Raw genomic sequence first — 14,548 nt, forward strand, 5'->3', positions numbered from 1 at the left:
AAATAGAACTACCATACGACCTAGCAATGCCACTACTGGGCATATAACCCTGAGAAAACCATAATTCAAAGAGAGTCATGTACCAAAATGTTCATTGCAGCTCTATTTACAATAGCCAGGACATGGAAGCAACCTAAGTGTCCATCAACAGATGAATGGATAAAGAAGATGTGGCACATATATACAATGGAATATTACTCATCCATAAAAAGAAACAAAACTGAGTTATTTGTAGTGAGGTGGATGGACCTAGAGTCTGTCATACAGAGTGAAATAAGACAGAAAGAGTAAAACAAATACCATATGCTAACACATATATATAGAATCTAAAAAAAAAAAAAAAAAAAGGTTCTGAAGAACCTAGGGTCAAAACAAGAATAAAGACGCAATTTTTAACATATGGAGGTGTCTTGCAGGTTGTCCAGAAAAAAACATCAGGGATCCAGATATTGGATTGAGTAGAAAGCGTGGAGAATATCTGAGGCCTTGGCAATAGAGATCACCAAATTAAGAGCTGTCTTTTGTTTTCCTTCTGATAAGAAGTTGTAAGCTCAACTAAAGATGACCACTTTGCTTTCAATATTTAATTTGTATATTTTAATTTATATTTTCAATAAACAACTCAGAAGCACAAAAATAATGGCAGAGTCACACACTGATAAGATCATGTTTATTTAGTAATGTCTGACAAATAGAGAAAGTAAAAGGAATATTTTAAAAAATGTATAATTTATATTTATATAAATACTTCAAAGGAGAAAAGCTGAACACATAAGGTGACATTAGAAGAATGTATACATTTTAAGTTTGCAACCTATCTTATAGCCTGACAAGTTAGATACATGTATGTAGACACATATATCTTGTTCATGAGTTTGCATAACTAAGGCCCAAGGATAAGTTTGGGGAATCTGTACAATAATTTTAAACTCCCATAGAGTTTGTGGTATCTTGCCACTGCAGTCTTGTCGATTTTGTTCTTCTTTTTCAAAATTCCACTACCAGCACACTTGAAAGTCATCAAAGGTTGTAATCAGGTGCTTTGGGCCTCAGTTCATTCATCAGTAAGGTGAGAGGAGCCCTGCTGATATGTTCTGCTTCTTCTGAATTAAAAAACTAGTGATCCCCAGCAGCCTCCAGACACATACAAATGTCTGAGGGCTGGTAGAGGCTGGTCATCTATGTATAAGGGAGAGTTTTCTGTTTAGCTTCTTTCTTTTGGAAAGGAGTCAGCTTGTCTGAAATGGAGCCAATTTATGACACCAGTACACTTAATCAATAAGCATTCCATTACTGTAGATACAGCTTGTTTGCTATGTATACAGAAAACTAATAATCTCTAGATTTCGAGTTGAAGAGCTATATGTTTCCTCGGATCTCGGAATTTGAAGTTCAGAATTGAGCTACTCAAAAAGAGTGCTCCAGAGAACCCTTAGGTCAAATCTCAATCTATGGTGAAATATTTGTATGATGACACCCTCAGTATGACCTTGGATTTCACTGTGTCATTCATTACTGTGACCTTTTCTTGAAATTTCACTAGTGTATACCAAAATGAGTGTAATGTGATACAGTCTACACAGTAAGACATATATCTGATTTCTGAAATTTACAGACATTTTCATGTGTGGTAAACAGCACAAAAGAATGTCAGCCCTAAGCACTATCCTGAGCTTACCTTGATTCCAAGTTTACAGTTAATCATATCTTTCATGAAAAAAAAAAAACAGACATAACTGACCTCATATGACCACAGAAAATACATGGGATGCAGATGTGGATAATAATTCTTTGTAATTTTTCTTATAGTCATTTGATAGTGGGTGGCTACAGGTTGCCTCTCTAGGTGGGCTTCTTAGGGGACACATTACATTTCTCCTCTGCTGGTGTTTGGCTTTAAGTCTTGGAGGAAAGATGCATTGTTATGAGGACAGTTGTTGTGACAGGTGCAGGTCCCGATAACCATCACTGGTTTCTTGAGGATCTGCCCTGGGGAGCACTGGAACTCCACCTGGATGGTTTTGGTGTTGTGTGGGGTACAGCATCGGCCATCGCTGCAGACACCGCAGAACCTGGGCTTGTAGGTGTACAGGCTCGTGCAGTTCTCAAACTGCAGGTGGATGGCTTTGAGTGACTTGGTGGTGCGAAGACACTTTTTCCCTTTCTAAGAAAGAAGAAAAGGAGTGATGCATGAAACGGCCATCATTCATCCAAAATCTGTTGCTCTTTCTTCTTTGCTAACAGAATGTTAATTTTGTTTGAGTAATGTGGTCCACTACAAGTATAATCTCCCCCAGAATATCTGGGAGCTTGCAATGGCCTTGTGGCCAAGTTCTGGCCAGTGATACATAAACCAAGGGATTCTGGGAACTCCTTTGCCCTTCAGATGGGTACAGTTCTTAATCGCTTCCTGCATTCATTTGCCTTCCTATCTAGAATGTGGAAATCATGCCTAATTATATATAACCATCTTTTGACCATGTGACATAAGCATGAAGAGGAAAGCATATGTATGATAAAGAAACCTATTTTTTCAAACCACTGTAAATAGGCTTTGGCGTTGTTATTAGCCCAATACATTCGTAGGTGTTATAAAGAGAAATGGAATAAATATGGCATCACTGCAAGCCTATTAATGTTTCAAATATTTTTCAGACATTAACTTACTTAACCTTATTAGGAACATTCACTCATACAAGGAGCAGTTATTCACATAAAGAGCAGCTGTCCAAGTTTTATAGATGAGTAAACGTAGTCTCAGAGGCCAAAGTGATCAGAAAACATCTAGAACCTGAATTTGTCTGACACAAAGCCCGTTCCTTCTATTACACTGTGACCTCAGGAAAGTCTAAGAGAGTGGGATTTAAGGTTAGTTTCCATGAAGGCATGGTAAGTGGAGAATTTATTCAACATTCCATTGGTAAGAGTTGAAGAGGAACCCCAATATTGATAATTCAGTAAGGCATTGATGATATGTTAATTTCCCACCTAGATTTCTTCACCTAATTTGTCACAATTTTTCACTGCTTTTCACCTTCCTAGTTGTAATCCACAGCTTGTGGAGTGATGAGACTTGGAATTCTCTAAAATTGGTAGCTCTCAAACTTTAATAAGTAAGACTACATCAGAATCACCTAGAGGGTTTGTTAAAACACACATTGTTGGGCCTTACACCCAGAGTTTCTGATTCAGTAGGTTTGATGTGGGCCCCCATAATTTGCATTTCTAACAAGTTCTTAGATGATGAGGCTGGTCTGGGGATCACGCTTTGAGAAGCACCATCTCACGTTTAAGAATCTTTTGGTGATAAGGAAGTAATGATTATTAGGCTGGCATTTCCCTAGATTCCAAACAAATTGATGACCCTTAATGAAATATATATATACACTATAAATAAATGTCTTAAATATAATATCTCCCAATATTAAACTTGGTGCAAGGTACAAGAAAAATATGAATTTTGGAAAAAGAAACAGTAGAAAAAGCAAAATTTTAAAGTCATGACATGGAAATGGCTTATTTAATAATCAAGTTACTGTGTACTTGACAATATTTAAAGGCTTCTTGTTTTTTCCTTTTTAATATTTAATGTTTAGTGTATATTTTTGCCAATATCCACAAAAAGGTACAAGGTCTGCAATATCTCTGTGTGTGTGTGTGTGTGTGTGTGTGTGTGTGTGTGTGTGTATGTGTGCGTGAGAGAGAGAGAGAGAGAGAGACAGAGGGAAGGACAGAAACAGAGAAGAAGGTGTTTCTAGGTGCTCTTTCTAAATTGGTGGAAGAAGCATAAAGTTAGAACGGACCTCAAAAGGTCATACAGCTAAGTAGCCATATAGCAATGCAACCACTAGAGACTCTTATTTTATCAATAAATAGAAATGATGGTTAATATTAGGTAATGATATGTATGTTAACAGAGTAATCTATGCCCAGCACTTTGCAAATTCATTCTATTTAATACTCATGACAACTCTGAGGTAGGTACTGTTAATGTCTCTGTTATAGGGGGGAAAGAACTGAGGCTTAAAGGTTAAGAAAATCACCCAAGATCCCATAGCTAGTTCATGTGGGAAGCCAAGATTTAAAGCCAGGCTGTCTGGCTCCAGAGTTGCACCCTTAAGCATGAGATGATATTGCCTCAGTGGAGAGATATGTAAATCTTTCATTTTTAGGGACTGTTTTATTTTGGCCTTAGGTTTGTACAAGGGTCCATATACTAGTTCGATTTGGGTACTGCATTTATCTGACCTAGGGCTCTGCTAACAAGGCTTGTGATGTCATCAGGAACCAATCAGGGCTTCTGATCTGCATGCCTTGTACTCAGCGTTAACACACTGAGTTGATATCATTCCAGCAAAAAAGGAAAGAAATGTGCTATTTTATTTGGCACAGATAGCCTTATGCTGGCAAATGTACTAGTCATACTAGGCTTTTTGAAATACAGAAAATAATTCCCAGACATCCATTCATTTATTCCTCAGCATTTGTTTATCAAGCACACAGTACATCCCAGGTAGGATGTGGGGGACTGAGGGATGAGGAAGGCAGATGTGGTCCCTACTCTGCTGCTTCCTTCAGACTGAACCTAAAGGGTGAAGAAAGCTGAGCTCAGAAATGACCTCTCTAAAATAAATCATGTTTGACCACTGAGTAGCCAGTTTTTTCCAGGATGAAATGAGATTTGCCAGACTTTTCTCAACTGGGGACATTACTGTAGTGGTCTGGCCCCTCCCTGTTCATCTGCTGTGAGTTGCTGGGGATATTTCAATACATTAAAGAGAAAATAAAAGAAGGTAAACTCCTTCATTAGAGCTGACCTTGAAGTCAGCTTCACAGTGACTTTCTAAAGCCCAGGCCCCCCTCCTGAATAAAACATAACTCTCAACTTTTAGGTTGTGAATATTTTCTAAGTCTACAGCTGTAAAGTAAAGTTCCTCCAAAGAGGAACAAAAGAAGACAAATCTCAACATTTGGAACAACTGGCACCAATGGCGGACATTCTCGGAAAGATCCATCTGACAAGACACAGCAAGAAGCAGTTAGAATGGTCATTGCCCCCTTTTCCACAGGAGTGTGGAATGGACAAGACAGTGGGTAATTGTAACAGGGAAGAGCAAAATCTGACTCCATGTTGGATCTGTTTCTTTTACTTTAATCTTTGCTTTTTGTTGCTTTTGTTTTTATAATTATACATAATGGCCTGCCTCAGGGAACCCTGCCCCTCTGCCTGAATGTTAAACTAAAGTGCCTTTGTTCAGCTCACAGGGAGACAATCTGACCCTGCCCACCTGTGAATAGCTGCAGAAAAGAAGAAATTAACACATCCCCTCCCTGATGCTGGCCAAGCCAGGAGATATTTTGCAAAATCAATGGCCTTTTTACTTTATTTCCTCACCTCCTCCCCCTCTCTGTTCTATAAAAGAAACTGGCATCCAGACCCCATTAAGATGGTTTTTGGGGACACTAGTCCGCCATCTTCTCGGTCTGCTGGCTTTCTGAATAAAGTCACTATTTCTTGCCTTATAAGAAAAATAAACACAACAACAAAAAATAAAACACAGGCCCCAACGAGGCAAGGTCACCTTCTCTGAGATGGGGGCTCTGCCCAGGCTCATACCTTATCTGTCAGCTGCTTGTGCTCTTGGTCACAGGGCCGCACCACGCAGAGCCGGGTCTGCTTCACCATCTCGCAATGTGGATTCCTGTTGGTGACCCGGGTGGAGAAACCCATGCCACAACTCTTGGAACACGCACTCCACTCTGTGGTCTGCTCAATGCAGTTGATACCTGAGTCGGAGACTGCAACACCTAGAGTGGCTTCTGTCCTGTAGGCTACAGGATGTTGAAATAAGGACAGTGTTATTGAGTAAAATGTGGGGATGGAAAAGTGGTCCTTTCAACCATCATTAGGAAGAGCGTCTCATCCAGTTCGGTACCTGTGCAACTCAGGTGTTCTCAGGGGGCAGACCTGGATCTCTGTATTTATAAACCCCTAACAGGTAGCACAATGCCTGGCACAGGGTTGGTCTTCAAGAAATCTTTGTGGAATGACTGTCCAATTTGTTCATAAGAAGTTTAGGAGAACCTGTCTTTGAGAAGCTTAGTAGTTTTAAGAATATAGCACAGTATAGCATCAAAAACCATTCCATAAACCGTAATGTTTTCAATGTGTGATTTTGTCCAGAGAAAGGATAATGAAAAAATTGTAATTGGATGAGTAAGTAGAACCAACCAATTCAGAATAGTGATGGAGGTAGTGCTCTGCCTTAGGGAGGTAGAATTGGTTATTTGGGTTGTAGGATATAGTCACTGGAACCTTGATGACAGACAGTTCTGTCTCAACACTTAATATGCATGGCCTAGGGCACATCTCCTCTCTTACATGGCAGTTTTCCTATCTGTAAGCATGGCTGAGAATTTCTGACTTCAGAAAAACTGTAAAGTTCTGTGTACTGCCAGTATAAATAATCTGGCTGATTCATGGCTTCTAAAATATTCTCTACTGGATCTTGAATGTTTGCTTTTCAAAAAAAAATCATTTCCTTTATAAGCCAAAACAAAAGGAAAAGCAAAACAAAGATCCTGAAGTGACACTTGATCCTTCCTGCAGCACCTGGAAAGGTGGCATTTCTCTGTGACACCTGTCCAGGGATGGCATTCTTTAGGGAAGCTGGTCTTAAGAGTGCATAGGTAGTTGACAGAGTCCAGAAAAGAGCGAGCCATCACCAGTCCCTTTGCAAATGGCTTAAATGGTGTTCCCATGGAGTTGACACTTGCCACAAGTATAGAAGCTCTATCGCTTATGTGTTCTGCATCAAGTTGCCAAAGCACATCTTTGCAATGTTAACAAGGGTCAAGTGGGATAGACTAAAATATAAATGGCAGTCGTGTGATAAGAAAAATCATTCCTATGGCTCAACAGAACCACTGGATGTGATTCTTCTTCAGAAGAGACTGTGTGTACTTCAATAACTTGTCTGGGATTCCAACACGTGATGCGTCTGATCTCAGGGGGCAAAGCTGGACTCCACAACTGAATGACCAGAAACTGAAGCCAGTTTCTCACTGCAGATCCCAAAGAGCATACATGCTTCCTGCCTGCACTTATTCCTGTGCTGTGATCGTTTTCAGGTATGTTGAATTTCTCACCTGGAAGGGTTTGGAGGTCCCCTAATGTCCCCGTCTCATTGGAGTCACAGATCCACTTTTCACAGCACTCCCCCGGCACTTTAACTTTTCTCGGAGCTGGGCAGTCAGGCTGGGGCAGTAGCAGGTCCTCTTCACAGCGGGGCACACAACCAACCTGCCCATCTTGGCAGGCGCACTGGTATTTGCAGCTCGGCTGGAAGGTCTCTCCACTTTGGTAGATGACTCCATCGAACACACAATTGTCTCCTTCTATTGCTAGAAGCAGGGCAGAGAGGGGAGGGGAGAGAGAAAATCAAGAACACGATGCATCGAAGAGGCTATATAAGAGCCACAGCACATGTTCCAAGCCCCAAATCATTCTTTTTCTGGTTGAGGCCATCTGGTTGCTGATCCATCACCAGCAGAGAGATGTCCTCATGGAGGCCTCCCAGTGCAAGAAGAAACACTCAAGACCACCCAGTCCCGCCACTCATTTTACACACGAGGAAAGAACCGTGAAGTGACATTCCCCGGGACCCGCAGCTGTTGTTCCCAATGAAGAAGTCATTTTGCAAGAACCTCCTTAGATTCTCCTACTCCAGAAGCTCAGAATTAAAAAGAAAGAAGTGCTCTTCATAGTCTCCAAACAGGTTAACTGGTCAAGTTGGGAAGGGCATTAGGGTTCCTTGGCATTCCAGCACAATAAATCATTACTCGTTTAGAGAAGAAACTAAAAGCCTATTCCAAGCCCTCTTATCCAGGGAGGCAGGGACAGGTCTCCAACTAAATGGTGCACCGTGTGGGAAATTGATCCCCAGTTGATTAAGTTTCACCATCCTGGATTGGCTGGTGGCCCGCATTTTTATTTTACTCACGGCCCAGACAGGGGTTGCCTGGTGTGCGCCCGCCAGCGCGGCGGTAGAGAATAGAAGGCCAGAGTTTACAGGAAAGAGGCACTGAAAAAGATCTGGTTTTTGGTATAGTAGGTATATTATGACACAGCTTCACAGTCATCCCAGGAGAGTAGTGGCTGCTTTGGCTCAAATAGGACAATTACAGGTGTGAAAACAAACCAGCCTGGCTACAGTTGGGGGAACAGTGAGCCTGTGAGTAAGCCCAAGCTTCCATCACCCCCCAAGCGTCCCCTGGAAACTTCCAAAGGAAATGACTTCACTGGCCCTTAAGTCTGCTCTGCTCCCTGTCTATCTAGATTCTTCTCTAGGGAGGCAAATGCTCCTCACCTCCGCGGGCAGGTTTCCCTTCTGGCTTCTGGCGCTCCGCAAAGCCCCACGCGCCCCCAGACCACCCCTGGCACCCAGCGCTCCATAAACATCACCCACGGCATCACTGTTAGTATTTGCTCATCACCCTCTCGGGAGTGGGGGGAAGGGGAGAGGAAAGAGCGGGCAGCTCCGCTAGCTGAGGGACGGGAGATCAAGCGGAGGAGGGGGCAGCGTTACCCATGCAGATGCCAGTCTGGGCGCTGGGGTCCGCTCTGCGGTCGCAGAAGAGACCGCGGCTCCCCTCGCAGGGCAGCATCACGGAGCAGCTCTCGCCGCGCTGGCGGGCGCACACCAGGCAGCAGGAGCAGTCGTCCAGCACGGCTCTCACCCCGGGGGCGCAGGTCGGCGGCTTCTTGGGGCACGGAGCCGGGCACGAGGAGGGGCAGCGCGGAGTCGCCAGGACCTGGGGGCGGGCGAGATCAGAAGGAGAAACTTCTTAGCAGGGACCCTGGAAGGCAGAGCCACCCCGGGACCGAGCAGGGGCCGCCCAAGAAAGGCAAAGTAACCAGAGGCACCTGACGAGTGCGCCACACACCTGTCCCAGGAGATGGAGGAGCAGGAAAGCCAGGCAGAGGCACTGATTGGGTGGACCGAGACGCAAGCTCTGCGCACTCCGCATGTTCAGGCTTTTTCCTGCCGCTTTCACAGGGCTTTCCAGGTCGGAGATTCGTTCTGCGCGCCCTGCTCCTGCTCGGGCTCGCCCCTGCCCAGCGCCACTGCGCAGGTTTTATAGCGCGCTCCTGGGACGCGCACAAGCCGGTTGGCTGCAGCTCAGGCAGGAGGCGGGGGGATCGGCGGGGTGGGGAATGGAACGAGCCCCGGAGTTGCCATAGCAATTGGCCGTGGGTGCCGCTCCTTAGGGCGCGGCCCCGGGGCCGGCATGTGCCTGTGTGTAGCGACTGGCTTTTCCCAGAGCGCCGGGAGAGGCTGGGTGGAGGCCCAGGGCCAGGACCCAGGGCTTCGCCGAGCGCGTGGGAAGGAAACGCCCGTTTCCTCCTGGAAGCTGCTTCGCTTTCCCCCAGGACTAAGACACCGCCACTCCCCGTCACGCTTCGCCTCCACCCTGGCCGTTCCCAGCTGGGTTGCAAACGTGGGGCTCCCCTCAAGGGGTGTCCGATGTTTGGGACCATCTGTGAGGGGTTGGCTAGACGCCCAGGGGTTTAGTCATAAAGGAAGCACATGCAAGTTTGTCACCGTTTAGGGCACGCTTTGAGAGTGTTGAGAGAGGGGGAGGGGAGAGAGGGAGGAAAGGAGAAACAGAAGGGAGAAAGTAGTGGCTGGGGGCGGGGCGGGGGGAGCAGAAAGTAGAAGAAGTCTTAAAGTGAGGATGGGGGATGATGCTGTTTACCGAAAGGCAAAAAGTTCTTTTGACTTGAACCATTCCAAGCCCCGCTGGTTCTTAAACCCCCGATTCTGCAGGTTTGGTAGAAATACAAGGAGAACATAATGAAATAAAAATATAAGATCCCGAGGTACATAAAAACTTTCTTCCTGGTAGGGAAAAACCTTGAAACACCAGTGGTGTCACGCCTCCTGTGAAACAGCACATGTCAGAATACAAGAGCCTGTGAGAGTTTATAAGGCCCCTTCAGCTCAGCCCCTGTCAAAACCTCAGCGAATTAAGGAAGGACTGGGGAAGGTACTTGCTTTACTGAGCTGACACCCCAGCAAATCAAATCCCTCTCCCACCGGGCACCTGCTTTCAAAAATGACTGCCGTGAAACACTTGTCATCTCTCATGAGGAGGAGAGCCGTTTGACTGCTCCAAAGTTGACACTGCTTGATGCTTTTAAAAAAAAAACGTCTCCCCTGTACTTCAACTTCGCTGCTGCCTCTGGGATAACTACGTCCAGCTCTCTTGGGGGTAGTCGTGTTGGAAAGACACTTTTCAGAAAAATTACACAGGCTTGTGATGGAACTCTAGGCTTTAAAAGGAAACAAATTTCCTCTGGGTCATCCAGCTCCAGTGTGAAGGAAATCAAGCTTAAGTAAGGGCCCAGGTCTGCCCCTGCCATGCCTGCTTCCCCGCATGAAGTCATCCTAAGCCCTTCCGTATAGTTCTCTGAGCAGCTAAAAACTGCTGTTACATAATTCTGAGCCTACATGAATCCTGCTTTCGTTGAGGAAAAGCAGACTGAGCAGTAAATCTTGGTGAGAGATTGAAGAGTTAACTTGTGCCATGTCGAGGACACTCAATATACTCTTCAAATTGATGGCCTTCATGGGTCATGTGGTCTAGTGATGCTTCCACCTGGCTGTACATCAGAATCAACCAGGGTGTATTTTTGAAAAATGTAGATTCTTTTTTTAATGAGTTTTTTAAAAATGGAAGTATAGTTAATTTACAATGTTGTTAGTTTCAAGCATACAGCAAAATGATTCAGTTATATATATGGGTTATTATTTTCCATTATAGGTTATTACAAGATATTGAGTATAGTTCCCTGTGCTACACAGTACGTCCCTATTGTTTACCTATTTTATATATACTAGTGTGTATATGCTAATCCCAACCTCCTAATTTATCTCCATCTCCCCCCACCCCCTGCTATCCTCTTTGGTAACCATAAGTTTGTTTTCTATGTCTGTGAATCTATTTCTGTTTTGTAAATAAGTTCATTTGTATCATTTTTTAAGTTCCATATGTAAATGATATCATATGACATTTGTCTTTCTCTGTCTGACTTACTTAATATCACAATCTCTAGGTCCATCCATGTTGCTGCAAATGGCAGTATTTCATTCTTTTTTAAGGCGGAGTAATATTCCATTGTATATGAAAAATATAGATTCTTGGACCCAGCCCTCAATCCACTCAGCTGGATTTTCTGGTGAAAGCTCTTGGTAGACAGCACTTCATTGTGCTTGGAAATAGGAGCTGGCCTTTGGAAACCTTGATATGGAACAACTAGGAGCACATCTGTTGGAGAGGCAAGACTATAGGCCAAGTTTTCAATGTATGAATTGACAGAACAAGGAGAAATTGGCGGCATGGAGGTTGGGCTGACTCTTGTTGGAGAAGGGGAGGATGAGAGGAGAAGCGTAACTTTAAGACAAGGAAGATGTCAGGTCACTGCTAACGTGTGCTGCCGTTCAGGTCTCTTGATTGCTGAAAGTGATAAATACCAAACTGGAGCTAGTTCCAGAAAGACGACTTTACTGGACAGAGGCTGTGGTATTTCACATAATAATGGCGTGGGAATTGTGCCACTAGGGCTCAGAGGCAACTGAGATCAGGGCCTCGGAGCCATGAAGACTCCATCCCTCTATCTATCTTTATTGCTTCTCTGTGTGTCAGCTTCTCAGTCTGTCACACCACGGACCAGTTTCTAATGTTTGAGGGAAGTGTCATCCTTAAGTTCGCCAAACCTCTTACATTATGACCTTGTCATCCCAGAAGGAATGTCCACTCTGTCATCTGCTATAAAGGATAAGGACCTCCACATTAAAACAATTGGAAATTGAAAATGAAGACATCTGATGACAATCATGTCAGGTCCTGCTTTGCCACCTCCAGGGCACCGTCTCTTGAATCCTCTCCGCTGGGATAGATTTCATTCTCTCTGAAGGCCCAGCATCCCTTGCTTTTCTCTTTTATCTCTTAACTCACTGAAGAATAATGATGAGCTTATTTCTGCGTCTGTCTCCCTCTCCTGCCTGGGAGCCCTTGAGGACAGGGAGCAGGTCATATTCTCCATAATACCCCCAACACCTATTTCAAGGATGGATCAGTTGTTTTTAGACCTTTTGAGATACCGCAAACCTCACTTGAAGTTTTGTCATTTGTCACCGCTTTGCATACAATGAGGTAAGAAAGAACTGGAGGCTGTTTGTTCCCCTGCGGCAGTAGAGGCTAAGTTGGTCCAGCCATCACACATCTGCCCCTGACACGCACCTTCTCTTAGTCTTTCCACGCACTCAGAGTCTAAAGGATAGCACACAGGCTGGTGATCTCCTGTTTGAAATAAACCGTGTGTCAGTTGAGGTCTCTGGGGAAGTTAGGGGACCCCGTAATAGAGACTTTTCATGATTTACTGGTCTTGGCTACCAACGAAGATGGTGACTCCACTGGGTTAGAAGGTGCAAGTACTGTGGTGGATTCACCTTTCCCCTTTCACTTCTTTCTCTCCTCCCTTTCCTTTACCCTAGATGTGGTACCAGAGACTCATTTCTCCCTCTCTACGCCAGATGGACTGTTAATGGATTTATATTCTTATGACTTATCAGTCAATGCTCCTACCTTTAGAGAATACATTTAGAGAACTTCCTACATTTTATAAAGGTAAACTTTTACAAGGGTTTCCATTGTTGTTGTTTTATCTTTTTCATTATTATAAAATATTTAAAATATACTGGCAGTGGCTTCTGTAGCAGGAAAGAGAAATATAAAGCACAGAATCCCATATTAAAAATAAAACCAATAAAAAGCAGTGACTATGGTGTTATCAACCCCAGGACAACTCCATCTCTCTCCTTTCCTCGGTGATCACATTCTCTGTAAGCTCATAGACATTCACCGCGTCATCATTCAGCCATTGTTCAGCCTAGCCACATGATACTTAGGTCTCATAATGTGCCTCATAAATCAGCCTCTCAGCTCCTTAATTTTGTTGCTCTTTTCTGAATTTCCTTCATAGGTCCCTTTTCTGGGGCCCCGGAGAGTTGGTAGAACACAAGGTAATTCCGATTATATGTTAGGCAGGTCAGCCTTACATCGTGTCCAGTTATATGGCTAATTTCAACCAAACCCTCTTGCTTTTCTGACAAAGCTCTTGACTTCTTGCTTTTCTAGAAACAATGGGGGGCAGAGAAGGAACACTGATGGAAACATTATATACTTAATGTTTAATGTTATCCTCTTTGAAAACATCTCCCTATTGCCCACATTTTTAAAATTTATTTTTTAGTGCATTTATTATTAAAAAGAAACCCCAAATATAGGAGTTTAAGTAAAAAATTCAAACTATAACTTACCTAGAAATTTGAGAAATAATTTCTCCCACTGCTAAATGACCTCCTTCTAGAGAAGTGAGCTTCTTGGGGAATTAAATAATTATTTTAGAAGTTTTTTGAACTGGAATGGAGTCTATCAAGTCTACCAATTTACATACCACATTCTCAACTCCCTGGCACTAGCCCTGCCCTTCCCTGTACCCAGCTGAAGAAAGTGGCCACCAGGAGTTCTTTCTGTGTGACTTCTGTATGGCTTGTAATAGCTGGGTATAATGAAACCAGTTCTGCTTCATGGACTAGAATCCTTTAGACCAGGAATTGGTGTCAGAAACAAAGGCACATACATATGGGCAGGACATCGTGTTAGCTAAGCCTCAGGAGTGCTGCATATTGGGTGATGGTGGACCCAACTCATAAAACCTGGTGTCCAAGTGAAGAAGAAGAAGGGAAGTAGTATCACTTGAATACAGGCAAAGCTCTGAATAGCTTCAAATGATTGTTCCTGGAGAAAGGAAAAAAATTTAGATTCTTTTTTGGGTGAGTCCCTATTCCTAAATGCTATCTCAGAGTATTAAAAAACTTAGGCAGACTCTCCTACCGAATCTCTGAAATCTTAGCAAGAAAACATAGACTTTTAGGAGAGGCAGGACCACGGAACAGTGCTGCATTTGACAATGTGAATATTCATAATATCCAATGCATGAATTGATAATTATTTTATACTTCATGGCATGAATGAAAGATGAATAAGATGTTTTGCCTTTTCAAGGACTTTACAATCTACTGGAAAAATGAAGTAAAAAAAAGAGCTAAGGCATAAGGCAGAATGTGGTAATTCCTGTAAATAAACATAGGCAAAGTAACATAGGAGCATAAAGGATGATGAAATTCATTTCTTTGCTGTGAGAACATGGGTGTAATGGAGGCCAAAGAAAAAGTGTTTGGAAAATCTATGATTCCATGTTCATTGTTTGTCTTTTTACTAAACCATGTTGCCTTGAAGACTGTATGACATTAAGTTGGATAAACATGGATAAGATTTTGAAACCTGGAGATGTAGGCTGAACAGAAACAGTGGAACAAAGGCATAAGGATGGGAAAATTCAGGACTTGTTCAGGAAATGAAGAGTGGTTTAATTTTTCTGAAACGGAGGGAGGTCATGGAAAATAAGTTTGGAAAAGTG

At 43.3% G+C, this 14,548-nt stretch overlaps 1 protein-coding gene across 1 annotated transcript; it reads right to left on the reverse strand.

The window, feature by feature from the left end:
* Positions 1–653: 653 nt before the first annotated feature.
* CCN3 (cellular communication network factor 3) lies at positions 654–9,128 on the reverse strand. Its single transcript, XM_007127717.4, has 5 exons — positions 8,947–9,128; positions 8,589–8,814; positions 7,150–7,404; positions 5,618–5,832; positions 654–2,164 (listed from the first exon to the last, which is right to left on the reverse strand). The coding sequence occupies exons 1-5, from the start codon at positions 9,028–9,030 to the stop codon at positions 1,868–1,870; spliced, it is 1,077 nt and encodes a 358-aa protein (XP_007127779.1). The 5' UTR covers positions 9,031–9,128; the 3' UTR covers positions 654–1,867.
* Positions 9,129–14,548: the final 5,420 nt, after the last annotated feature.

Source organism: Physeter macrocephalus, chromosome 15, assembly GCF_002837175.3.
Source record: "Physeter macrocephalus isolate SW-GA chromosome 15, ASM283717v5, whole genome shotgun sequence".
Taxonomy (NCBI): Eukaryota; Metazoa; Chordata; class Mammalia; order Artiodactyla; family Physeteridae; genus Physeter; species Physeter macrocephalus.